This window comes from Natator depressus, chromosome 23, assembly GCF_965152275.1.
Source record: "Natator depressus isolate rNatDep1 chromosome 23, rNatDep2.hap1, whole genome shotgun sequence".
NCBI lineage: Eukaryota > Metazoa > Chordata > Testudines > Cheloniidae > Natator > Natator depressus.
The window spans coordinates 8,595,636-8,608,746 of NC_134256.1; the positions used below are offsets into that span (position 1 = coordinate 8,595,636).

The 13,111-nt window shown below is 56.5% G+C and overlaps 1 protein-coding gene across 1 annotated transcript; it reads right to left on the reverse strand.

The window, feature by feature from the left end:
- Positions 1–654: 654 nt before the first annotated feature.
- Positions 655–5,890, reverse strand: LOC141976570 (CD5 antigen-like). The gene is made up of 6 exons (XM_074937597.1): positions 5,799–5,890; positions 5,350–5,379; positions 4,389–4,697; positions 1,664–1,993; positions 1,013–1,338; positions 655–724 (listed from the first exon to the last, which is right to left on the reverse strand). The coding sequence occupies exons 1-6, from the start codon at positions 5,830–5,832 to the stop codon at positions 716–718; spliced, it is 1,038 nt and encodes a 345-aa protein (XP_074793698.1). The 5' UTR covers positions 5,833–5,890; the 3' UTR covers positions 655–715.
- Positions 5,891–13,111: the final 7,221 nt, after the last annotated feature.

Sequence of the window (13,111 nt, forward strand, 5' to 3'; positions counted from 1 at the left end):
TGTGCCTGGCCCTCTGCACCCCTCTGCCCACCGCTCTCAGGAACTGGGCTGCTCCCAGTGCCTCAAGCTCTGAACCTGCTGGGGTAAGGCCCGAGCCTGCCTGTGCAGCGCTGAGCTCTTGGCAGATGCAGGCAGACACGGGGCAGTCGGTCATCCAGCGGATTCAGCTCTTTATTCGCATCTGCTCAGCCTGGGATGGCGTGCGGCACCCGGGGTTCTCCCCCTCCCGGCTCCTGCCTGTCCATGCAGCACGGACCCCTCCGGGGGAGACAGTTGTGTATCCCGGCCCCCGAGGGGGGGTGCAGCCCCACCCCGGCGATGGCGGGGTTTATCAGGGACGGCTCCCTTGGCCGGAGTTGGGGCGACGGCCCTGGAGACCCGTGCTCCGAGCAGGGCCTGCCAGGGCGAGCTGCCCCATTGTTAGCGAGACACGAGCCCCAGTCTGTGCCAGCGTTGTGCGGCAGCCCACAGAGTGTGGCTCACAGTGGGAGGGGAATGCCCTGGGCGCCTGTGATTCATCCCTGAAATGGGAATCCCCCCGGGCACTAACCAAGCCATGCCCCTGCACAGCCGACAGCCATCCCTGGGCTGGGTGGGCAGGGCCAGGGAGCCTGGCAGCAGAGAAGAAGGGCCTGGCAGCAGGGGGGATGCACTGAAAGCTCGGGGACGGGGTGGGGGGGAATCAATGGAAAGCCGTGGAGGAGCTGTGGCCGGCTCAGCTGTCCTGCAGGATGAAGAGAACACGGGCGGTTAGGGAGCACTGCCCATGGCCTCGGGCGAGGGCTGCAGGGAGTGCCAGGCACCTCACCCAACTGTGTGCTTCTGTCAGCCCCATTCTCACCCCTTCACTGACACAGCCAGTGCCTACGGCCACTCCCTGCCTGGACCCAGGAGTCCTGGCTCCCAGCCCCCCTGCTAGCCACCTGGATCCCACTCCCCTCCCAGAGCTGGGATAGAACCCAGAAGTTGTGGGGCTCCCTGTATCTCCCTCTCCCTGGCTGTGGGCATGCACCTGGCAGATCACGCTGACGTCCTCCCAGTGGGTGCAGTCATTGTAGCTCCAGAAGCGGTGGGCACAGTTCTGCAAGGTCTCCTCGGTGCCTTTGCAGCTGATGTCGTCCAGCCAGATTTTCCCCGTACCCTGGCCAAAGCGGGGCCAGTCCTGCGGCTTTGGGGCCAGTGGCTCGGCTGGGCCACAGCCCAGCTCCCGGCATACCACTTGGGCGGTGGTCACTGACCAGTTGTCATCGCACACGGTGCCCCACACCCCATCATACCGCACCTCCAGCCGCCCGGAGCACTTGCTTGGGCCGTCCACCAGCCGCAGTGCGAAGGGCTCTGCGAGGAAGCGGGGAGTCAGCTGGGTCGGTGCCCCAATGCATGCTGGGAAGGCATGGCCTGGCTGGTGCAGGGGGCTTGCCCGGCACTGACCCCCACATCGCAGGGGCGCCAGTGCTGTGCTCTCTGTGCCCAACTAGGAGGGGCAGCTGTTGCCAGGCTCAGCTGGGGCCATGGCACACGCTGCCCCAGTGGGCAAGGAGGCCGGGGATGGCCCTGCTCCAAGGGGACCAGCTTGGCACGCAGGGGGAAAAGTGCAGCCAGCCCTGCCTGACCTGGGTCTCTGGCAGGTGGTGATGGCCTGGTGCCAGCGCTGCTTTCTCACCTTGGCACATGACTCCGGTGTCCCGGTGGTGGGGGCAGTGCCGCCCCTCCCAGGCTTGGACTCGGCAGTGGGTCAGCGAGGCCTCCTTTCCGGTGCACTCCAGCTGGCCCAGCAGGATGGGTGCTGAGCTCTGACCAAACTTGCTGCAGTGGTGGGTGACGTACCGCGGGCTCCCGCAGCCCAGCTCCCGGCAGAGCACCTTGGCGTCAGTCAGGTCCCAGCCCAACCCACACACGGCACCCCAGCGGCCATCGTGGTAAATCTCCACCTGCCCACTGCAGCGCGTGCTGTTGCCCACCAACCGGACAGGTGGCTCTGGGAGCTCTGCAGCTAGAGACCGGGGGAGAGATATGAGTGAGGATCAGGGAGAGATCAGGGGCCGTAGAGAGCAACAGAGCTGGGAAAGACCTAGGAGTCCTGGCTCCCAGCCCCCTGCGCCAACCACTAAGCTCCACTCCCCATGTAAGGTCTACAGCCTTTTTTCTGCGGCCTTATTAGGAGAGCAGCAGCCATGAGCCAAGAAGCAGAAAGTCCCATCCTCACATTCCATCTAAGTTACATTAAAACAATATAGTAGCGGGCTGTTAAGAAGACTCCTGTCCTAATAGTACCCACATCACCAGATAAAGAAACAGATCTTCAGCTGTTTAAAGAAAATGTTGTTTGATGCATTCTGCCTGGCAAGGTACCACTTATCAACACTTGTGGGTGTGAAATCTCTACTTTATAGCTTTGCCCTTATGGTCCCCACTTCTCTCTTGTTTATCTGTATGGTCTCTGTCTGGTTCTTTGATTGTTTCTGTCTGTTGCAGTTTCTGTCTGTTGCATAATTAATTTTACAAGATTTAAATCAACTATGGTGGTGGGGGCTGATTGGTTAAAGAATTGTTTCATAATGGGCTAGGGTTGTGAAAAATACTGTTTTGTAGTTCCTTAGTTTAATATAATCGGTTAAGGTATAGCTAGGCAGGACTCAAGTTTCTTTATATAAACTTGCATTCATCTCCATGCAGCTGAAGAAGTGGGGTTTTTACCCACAAAACCTTACGCCCAAATAAATCTGTTAGTCTTTAAGGTGCCACCGGACTCCTGGTTGTTTTTGTGGATACAGACTAACACGGCTACCCCTCTGATACTATATAAACTGGGGTCCAAAAGGAAGTTCTTTGAAATCAACTCCAGGACACAGCCCCAAGACCAAAGCTGCCAGACCTCAACACCCTGCCAACGACACTGTGCAGAAGCTGGAGTCCCCAGGTGATCTGATTTTGACTGGCCAGCAGGAAAATTTCATCTGCCTTATTGGGAGTGCTGAGCATTGTATGCTTAGCCTGTGTATTCTGTGTTGGTAACTGTTAATAAATATAGGTTAAGGGTGTGATGAAGTGGGACTGTTCTTAATGTTTCCTCTGAATACTGTAGGGGTGCCTCAGTTTCCCCTATGCATTTCTTAAGTTTCTAGGTGGAGGGATAAGGGGGTGTAATTGTTGCAGAGCAAAGGGCCAGTGTACATAAATGGCCGACACTCTGTCTCCTGGCAACTGGTGGCCGGGGCCCTTCCCCCCTGCAAGATGAGAGCTAAAGGTATTGGAGAACAAAGGAATCCGGTGACCTCCTGTCCCGGGAAAGGGACAAAGCCCAGAAGAGGAGGAGGGGCTGGAGAGTGAGTGAGTTGGGGGCTGGCTGGGGAAGTGGAGTGAAGTGCAGACGTGGTTGTCTGGCTCACTGCCCCTCAAAATGGACCCGGCTGAGGGGTCCTGTTCTCTGTACCTACAAGCTCTGTTTTAGACCATGTTCCTGTCATCTAATAAACCTCTATTTTACTGGCTGGCTAAGAGTCACGTCTGACTGCGGAACTGGGGTGCAGGACCCTCTGGCTTCCCCAGGACCCTGCCTGGGCGGATTCGCTGTGGGAAGTGCACAGAGGCGAAGAGGATGCTGAATGCTCCAAGGTCAGACCCAGGAAGGTGGAAGCCATGTAAGCTTCTTGTCCTGCAGACAGGCTGCTCACAGAAAGGAGACTTCCCCAGAGTCCTGCCTGGCTTCATAGGGAGCAGTTCTGGAGCATCGCCCGGGGGCTCCGTGACAACTGATATTACTGTGTAAGGCTCTTTCCCTGGAAGGCCCCACAAACCCACAGAAGGTTACACCCTGAGCCCTAGGAATTGGGTATGGATAGCCCTGAGCCCTAGGAACTAGGTAAGGGAAGGTGTCTTTCCCCTGGAGTCCTAGGAACTGGAAAGGGTCAAGGTGCCAAAATCAACCAGGTTACACCTTAAGCTCTAGGAAGTGGGTAAAGGTGGGTGCCCTAGAGTGTGTAGGTAACACCCTCCCAGAGCCAGGAATAGTCCTCAGGAGACCTGACTCCCAGCCCCCCAACCCACGAGAGCCCACTCCCGTCCCAGAGCTGGGGATGGAACCCAGGAGTCCTGGCTCCCAGCCCTGCTGGGGATGTATTAGTAGCAGATGGTGTGTGTGGATGCTGACCCTGCTGCATGAGGGCGTTTTCCCTTCATAACCTTGCCCCATGGCACATGACAGGGAGCAGAGCCCAGGCCCTGCTTGTCCCACCCTCCGGGCCTGTCAGGTCCCCGCCCTGCTCCCTGGGCAGACTGCGCAGTGCTCACCCAGCAAGGCCGCTCAGTCAGAAAAGAGCACCCTACCCTGGGACTCCAGGCATCCTCCCATCCCTCCCTTAGGGCCAGGGCTCTCCAGGCCAGCTCACCTTGGCAACGGGCCCCTGCGTCCTCATCATGCTGGCAGAAGTCCCCTGCATCCATGTACGGGCAGCTCCCCAGCGCCGCCTCTGTCCCCTCGCACTCCACGTTCAGCATCAGGACAGGGAGTGACTCGGGGCCCGGGCCGAACACTTTACCACTCAGCGCGTCCATGGCCTGCCCGCAGCCCAGCTGCCTGCACACCACGGCCACGTCGCTCAGGTCCCAGCCGTCGTCACACACGGTGCCCCAGCGCCCATCCAGACGCACCTCCACCCGCCCGGCGCAGCGGTGGTGGCCACCTACCAGCCTTACCTCTGGCAAAGCAAACAGCTGCTGGGACACCTGCTCCGGGACTGCGCGGGGAGACCCCAGGGGCTGCAGGGACTGAAGGCCCAGCTCAGCGCGAGTCATTGCCAGCGAGTGCCGAACAGGGCAGAATGGGCTTTCCCGCAACACTAACCCTGGGCCCTTCTCCCGCACCTCCCTCCCGCCATGTGCTGCACAGACAGGTCACTGAGCCCCAGGAAATGGTGCAGCATCAGTGCCCCTGCTTTACAGAAGGGAAACTGAGGCACAGAGACAGGAAGTGACTCCATTGCAATGAGTAACAGCTCACATAGAGGCAGCTCCTAGTGCCCTGCTCCAGTTTGCTCCCGTTGTGTGCTTGAACCCAGGCAGCTCCCTTGCTCCCATTGCATGCTGGTATCTGCACTCAGGCAGCCACCTCACTTCCATTGCATGCTGGGATCTGCGTTCGGGCAGCCTCCTCACTCCTGTTGCATTCTGTGACCTAACTTCAGGCAGCTGCCTAATGCCTTTGCACTCTGGGACCTGTGCTTGGGCAGCTGACTCTCCAAAGGGTGGCCGTGGTCACCTCCGCTCAGGCCCCAGCCGTGATGCCGGGGGGTTGGGATCCTGGCCTGCGTTCTGGCAAAGGGCAGCCCCCTGGGGGCCAGACATACTTACCTGAGGAGGAGGAGACTCCCACGTTGGCAGCTGGGGAGAGACAAGGGGGAAACTGTCAGGAGCAGAGAGGGGCCCGTGCACCCCAAAGCTTCCCAGTCCCAAGGCACCTGAAGGAAAGTGGGGCTGGGCGGGACAGAGTCCGGAGCAGTTAGAGCCAGACACAGCAATGACACATGCTGGGACCCAGGGGAACGGGGGAGCCCCAGGCCGGCTGCCCATCGGCTGCTCTGCCCTGCTCCTCTCCCTGGTGCACAGACCAGCCCCATGAGGGCACTGTCTGACCCCACTAGCACTCAGACTGAGGCCCTTTCCCTGTGGGGGGACTCGGCAGGGCAGGGCTCAGCCACATCCCCTGGTCGGGGAAGAACAGGTGAGCTCGTTGTACCCCCACCGAGCTGGCACCTCCCCCTGATGGGGCGAGTGCCTTCCACACCCAGAGGGGCCCTCACCGAAGCAGAGCAAGAGGCACAGCAGCAGATCCATGGCTCCCCCGGGGCGAGCAGCTCCGTCCTGCTGCGATCCGGTGCCAAGAGCTCATCTCACCCCACACCGCCCAGGAAGCCCTTTTTAAGGTCTGGCACAGGACTGCCAGGTCAGCATGGGAGGATCCGGAGTGAGGGGCCGGCCCATGAACCCATCACAAGATCATTTCCTGGCACCATGGCACTGGGCTCAGCACGTGTCCCAGGGCTGGGGGAAGGAGGGCAGGGGAGTGACACTGAGGTCAGTAGTGTTGCCTGCAGATAAACCTGCTGATGTGGCAATGGATGGCCAGTGCTGCAGGAAGCAGGGCAGGAACTCAGTGGGAGGCAGTCTCCCCGTACAGTCAGTGCTGGCCCCAGTTCTATCCCTGGCTCTGGCAGGGGAGTGGGGTCTGGTGGCTAGAGCAGGGGGCAGGGAGCCAGGACTCCTGGGTTCTCTCCCTGGCTCTGGGTGTGGAGTGAGTGGGATATGCTGGCTAGAGCAGGGGCTGGGAGCCAGGACTCCTGGGTTCTCTCCCTGGCTCTGGGTGTGGAGTGAGTGGGATATGCTGGCTAGAGCAGGGGGCTGGGAGCCAGGACTCCTGGGTTCTCTCCCTGGCTCTGGGAGTGGAGTGAGTGGGATATGCTGGCTAGAGCAGGGGACTAGGAGCCAGGACTCCTGGGTTCTATCCCTGGCTCTGGCAGGGGAGTGAGATCTGGTGGTTAGAGCAGGGGGGCTGGGAGCGGGGACCTCAGAGGCACCTCCCCACTCCGTGACTGTCCTGAGTCCCATGGCTCTGGCCCAACTTTCTGGGAGCCAGCTGCTGGCTGAGTTCAGACAAACTGGTCTCCAGCTGTAACTCAAGGCTGATGTTGTGCTTATGCCTGGTGAAGGAGGTGTGACGAATGCAGGGATGCTATGGCCTCCCCTTCATAACCTGAGATCCAGGAGTGGGATGCAACCAGGTGACTCTTGGCCTGGGAAGCGAGACAAAGGCCGGAGGAGGAGCAACGGGCAGGGCAGGGGCCAGGCAGCTGGAAGCGAGTCAGTCTCCACTGGCTTGGGGCACAGGAGGAGGGCCAGAGCCCTGGCTCTGGGCTCCCTTCCTCCCAGGGCCAGCCCACAACATTTTGGCACATGAGGCGGGGAGCTCAAATGATGCCCCCATGCCCCCTCGTTTGGGCCAAAACTTTGAAAGATCTCAATTCTGCCTTCCTCCTGTTCTACTCCACTCATGGTACTGCTCTGCTACCTACCTTAATAAAGGAGAACTAATAACTTAAAATGCCTTGTTCAAAAATTTTAAGTGTAACCCGTCTGCCCGTCAGAGTTGGCAGCAACAAGGGCCGGGTTCAGTATCTAGGGGTTCCGTTTCAATAACACAATGCAAAACCGGCTCGAGCCCCCATCCAGTGACCGGGGACAAATATATACCACCCCCCCCGGGCGCCTCTAAAAGGCAATACTTCCCCTCTCGCAAGCATAGAGTCTGAGTGTAGCAAAAACCTTTTAATAAAGGAGGGAAACAATGCGGGATTATGTTGGGGAAACACCAGAAACAGGATTCATAACACCAACCACGAGTAAAAGACCCACCCCCAATTAAGTTTGGCAGTGTCTTTTCCCCCTCAGGGTCTTAAGTCCAGCAACCCAATAGTCACCTTCCCCCCACCACAGTTGCTGTCCTTGGTCAGTGCAGCCCCCAGAGTTCAGAAGTTCATCTGCAGAGTTTACCTCCCAGCCTGGGTGGAAGTGAAGGGAGGTATGGGGGGGGGGCATCTTACATGCCACGCTGCTCGATGGCCAAGTGCCATGCCTCCCCATGGGGTTCTGCTGCAGTCTTTACCACCACCCGCACCTCTCCGTCAGCTTCCCAGCTATTCGCTCCACTCTGGTATCCATGCCTCTTCAGCCGCCCAGCTATCCACTCTGCTCGCCAGCCATCTACTCACTAACTTGTCTTCAGGCCCCCCCTTAACATAGCTCTCAACAGCTTCAACTCTTTAGTGATTTCAACTCTCAGTGATTTTTAGCTGGTAGCAGGAGGAGCCTCAGGGCTGGTGCACCACTACCCCAAAAAGAAAAGGAGTACTTGTGGCACCTTAGAGACTAACCAATTTATTTAGTCTCTAAGGTGCCACAAGTACTCCTTTTCTTTTTGCAAATACAGACTAACACAGCTGTTACTCTGAAACCTGTCACTACCCCAAAGTAAGTCTAATGCTTAGACCTAGGTATCAGTGATTTCAACTCTACAGCACATAACAAGCAAGCAAGCAAAGAGGTTAAAGTACTATTAAGGGCCCACACTACTAAGTACACATACCTATCCCCAGCCTCTCTCAATTCCCTGGATTTTGGAACCCATGTCCCTTGCCTGGCAAGTGCTACTTAGTTGAGGGCGACTCCCTTTGTCATAAAATGCCAAGTACAGTTCTACTGTCCTTGATTCACATAACCAAGATAACAACGCTTTATTACTCCTGCCCCAATAACAGAGAGACTGGGGATCCCACAGCAGCCTAAATTACCATTTGGTCAAGCAGCCCATCATACTAGGCAGGGTGGGTGTGCCCATGCAAACGAGAGTGCCCATGCAAATGAGATCAGCCCCTGAAGTCCTTTTCCACAGCTCACCACCAGATGTCAGGGCAGAGCTCATTCTGACTCTGCTTACATAAGTAACACTTAACTTTCAAATGCCTGAACAGCAAATGTAACTTTTCTTCTCTGCACAGTGAACACTGGCATTTTCATCTGTTTGAATAATCAAAGTGGTGCTTTCCATGCCTTCTTGGTTGCAAAGATTTGAACTGCTGAAGGTCCACAGTCTGGGCCAGCTCATGCTCTATTGAGATGGTTTCAAAGCTGACCAGCCTCTCCTGCGTCCTTGTGGAGCATAGATGTGTTTTTATTAACTTCAGCTTGGAAAAGCTGCAATCTCCACTGGCAACTGTTACAGGAAGTGTTAGAAGTATGCACAGAGCACCAAAAGCATTTGGAAAGAGGGTGGCCATCTTATTTGTACACATATATTCCAGAACAGCCTATGGAGTTGATCCTGCTGAAATGTATCTTGAAAGGGCTCTCAGTTCATCACCTAAATCAGTCGCATCAATATCGCGCATGTCATCATGTGTCAACACTGTCTCTAGTGCCCTGCATTGCTGGTATAGGTCTTCTTCAGGTATAGTGAGGAGTTTTGGAATACCAAACAAAATCCCAAATATACTGCTGTGTTCCTTGAGCTGCATGAAACGTTCTTCAACTGACTTGTTTTGACAGTATTGCACAATCTAGCACCTGGTTAAATCATTCAACTTTGAATTGTTGTTAGGGGTCTCTTATGGGATTATCCCGTGCCTCGTAATCAAAATGTCTTCTTCTGTGACTCTTGTATTCTTGAATGGGTGGGAAAATAGCTTCAGTGTGAAGTTCCTCTGCCAACTTCTGTGCACTCTTCAGACCTTTTTGAAATCTGACCGGTAAGACTGCAGGTCTGACTTTGCTTTGTCCAGTTGTTCCATTGCTCCAGATATATCAAGGTCAGCAGCTTGGAGTCTCTTGCTTACAACATTTATTTCAAACAGTATGTCATGCCACAACACTAAACCACACAGAAATTTGAAGTTATGTATGTTTCTGGTGATTCCATTTCCCTCTGCCACTGTTCTCCCACGAACAGTTCCTGTCAGAGCATTATCCTCCATAATGGCAATTATAGCACCATCTATCTTCCCAATCTGGTGTTTGGTAGGCTTTATCGCCTCCACTCGACTTTCCCATCATGTGGCACTCAGTGGGTTCAGTGTCAGAGAGGATGTTCCCAGATGTTGTTTCAAAATTTGCCATCGATGAGTTGATGCAGAGAAAAATACATAGATGCTTTGAATTACATTAAAAAATTCAGCAGCCTCACTAGAAGCTGATGCTGCATCACTGACCACCAAGTTCAATGAATGAGAACTGCATGCGACAAAAAAAGCTCGAGGGTTTAACTCTCGGATCCGTGTCTGCACTCCTCTGTTCTTTCCTCTCATGTTGGCACCATCATCGTAGCCCTGACTCTCATGTCAGCTGTCGCAATTCCCGTATCTTCCAGCTTTTTAAGAAGCACATTTGTCATACCAGCTCCTGTAGTATCATCAATGTCAATAAATTCTAGAAAATGCTCTGACAGTCACCATTGCAGGGACATTTTCACTAGGTTCTGTTGTTGTTACAAAACTCACCATTAAAGTCATTTGTTCCGTATGGCTGATGTCAGGTGTGCAGTCCAGAATAACAGAGTAATAGCTTGCTGACTTCAGATCTGCCACAATCTTCTGTTTGGCTTTTGTTGCCAGTAACTCTATGATCTCATTTTGAATTGTTTTTCCAAGGTAGTGGTGCGTGTACATTTCTTGGCTGGTGACTCTTCTTAGATGCTCCTGGAGTACAGCATCAAACTCAGCCATCAGCTCCACAATGTTAAGGAAGTTTCCACTGTTTGGCACATACAGCGGATCTGAAGTGCCACGCAGTGCTTGGTTTTGGGTAGCAAGCATTCTCACAATGTCAATAAGCCTTTTCAGAACATTTTACCAGTAAAGAGACTCTGATGCAATCTTCTCTTGATGCTGATCATCTATGGTGGCCTTTAACCTTAGTCTCATCTCAAGCTCTTTCCACCTATGGAATGAATGCTCTCTGGTGATTTGCTGCCTTCTCATGGCATGCCAGATTTCTAGCCAGATTTTTCCAGTCCTTTGTTCCTGTAGAACCCAAGGTGGCTGGAACATTAGACTGGAAGAGTTTGCAACAAAAACAGTATGCAGCATTCTGGGTTTCTGAGTACAAAAGGCATGGCCTCTCCACTTTGTCACCATTGGGGATTTCACGCCAGGAATGTGTTGGATGGAAAATTCTATTTTCATTGTCTTTGGGGAACATGAAGTATTTCACTTGCTGTGGCCCATGCAGTACAAGGAAGTCCCTCGGGCTACTGCTCAAGTGGGTCCACAGTCCTGGATCATCTAGACCAGGGGTCGGCAACCTATGGCACTCATGCCAAAGACGGCACGCGAGCCAGTTTTTAATGGCACGCTGCTGCCTGCTGGGTCCCAGCCACCGGCCCCGCTCAGTCCGCTGCCGAACCCAGGGGGAGGGGGAGAAGCGGAGGTAGAGCGCGCTCGCTGCTCCGGGGAGGAGGCGAAGAAGAGGTGGAGATGGGGCCTTGGGGAAGGAAGGTGGAATCACGGCATATCCCCTCCAGTCCCCTGCCGTGAGCCACTCTGGGCAGGAAGCTGGGAGCACCTCCAGGACCCAAGCCCACACCCCCAGCCCCCGGCCCTGACCCCTGCACCCCCCTCACACACCCCCAGCCCCCAGCTCTGATCCCTGCACCCCCCTCACACACCCCAGCCTCCTGCCCTGACCCCTGCACCTCTCCCATGACCCCAGCTCTGACTCCAGCACCCCACACACATACCCAGGCCCCCCACACCTCATGCCCTGACTCCTGCACCCCCCACATTCCCACCCCCACCCTGAGCACCAAACGGGAGCTCCTGCACCCCCCCTCCCCCCACATTCCCACCTGCACCCCTCGTACCAAATAGGAGCTGCCCTTGTAAGCACTCCACACCCAAACCTCCTGCCCCAACCCTGAGCCCCCTCCCTCATTTTAGCTCCTGGCCAGATCCTACACCCCAACCCCACCCTGATCCTTCACCCCCAGCTCTGTGCTCAGTGCACTCCCACCCTCAGCTCAGTGCAGAGAGAGAGGAAGAGAATGGGCTAGAACCAGGGAGAAGGTAGGTACCCACTCTATGTGGGCAGGGACGGGATCCCAGACCAGCAGCAGGCTGACTGGGGCGGGGGCAGCACCTGGGCCTAGTCAGTGAGCAGAGAACCGAGGGGCTGGGCACTTCCACCCACCACCCGCTTGCAGGCACCTTAGAAGGCAACTTTGGGGGAGAGATCCAGCTGGGAGATGGGTTGATCAGAAGGAGGTTGCTCCCCCAGCCTGGCTGTCCCCCAGCACCTGGGACCCCGAGACCCACTGGGACACACTTGGCCCGTCGTTGTCCTGAGCTTGAGAGAGACGTCCTGACAGACCAGGCCCGGGGAGGGACCCACTAACAGCACCACCTCCACCAGCCCCCACGTGGGAGGTGAGTCGGGTTCCTGCTGACACCCCGCTCCCTCATCATGGGTCCTGTCCCTGCCTGCCGTGTTGTGTCTTTCTCCTGGCCTTCCCCGGCTGCCTTGGGTCAGTGAGTGTCTGGCTGGGCCAGCCCGGGCTGCCTCTTCTGGTGTGTGGCTCTCTCCTTGTGCAGCTCCCAGGTGCCCTGCCTAGCTCGCCAGCCCTCTCCTGCTGGCAGTTCCCGGGGCCTTTGCGCTCAGGGAAGCTGGTGTTAATGCCCAGGAGTAACGAGCTTTTGAGCAGGTGATGACCTGCTGGGGTCACCGGCTGCTTCCCAAGCTCTGTCACGGAGGACGCGCCATGAACCGATCTCCCCAGCGTAGCGCTGCCCAGTCCAGGGCAGAGATGCTGGAGCCCCCTGCTGCCCGGGTTGCTGGCATGGTCAGGCCGTTAGGGTGTCTGCCAGGTGGTGCAATGCCACCCCCTGCTCGGCCCTTGCAGCCCCAGCTGCGTCCAAACCAGGCCATACGGAACCTAGGCATCTCCCACCCAGCAGGGGAGCTCTTCCCTGGGAAGGGCTGCAGGGGCAGGGAGCTCCCCACCCCCACATGACAGGTGCTGCCCCACCCAGCTGCAGGGCGGGGCTCCTGTTCATTTAGCCCTGGGGACAGCATCCCGCTGGGGCTTCTGCATGTCCTTGTCCCTGGCCAGAGCCCAGGGGTTGGGGTGGGGGGGAGAGGGTGCAGTGCCCAGGGGTTGGTGTGTGTGTGTGTGCAGAACTCATGGGATGGGAGGCAAAAGCGCAGGGGTTAATGGGGGAGTGGTGCAGAGCCCAGGAGACGGGGTGGAGCGCGGAGGCCAGGGGATGGGGTCGGGTGCAGTGCCCAGGGGATGGGGCACAGAGCCCAGGGGGTGAGGTGCAGAGTTCAGGGGATGGGGTGGGGTGCAGAGCCCAGGGGATGGGGTGGGAGGAGCCAGGTCAGCGGTTCACCCTTCATATTGCACCCCATCACTCAAAGCCTCACCCGGCCCCTGGGGAAGGGGGGTGACGAAGTGGGAATTTTCTGTATAATTTTTACGACTCCTGTGTGTGCCTCAGGGTCCCTCTGTGGTTTGTATCACTACCCAGCGGGGGCACAGGGGTTAACGCTGCTCTTGGAGCCAAGCAGAAGC

Coding starts and splice junctions, on each gene's coding strand:
- LOC141976570 (XM_074937597.1), bottom strand. CDS start 5,832: ATGGATCTGCTGCTGTGCCTCTTGCTCTGCTTCG. Junction 4,698..5,349: donor GGGAGTCTCCTCCTCCTCAG/GTAAGTATGTCT, acceptor TTGCTTTGCCAG/AGGTAAGGCTGGTAGGTGGC. Junction 1,339..1,663: donor CACCGGAGTCATGTGCCAAG/GTGAGAAAGCAG, acceptor GCTTCCTCGCAG/AGCCCTTCGCACTGCGGCTG.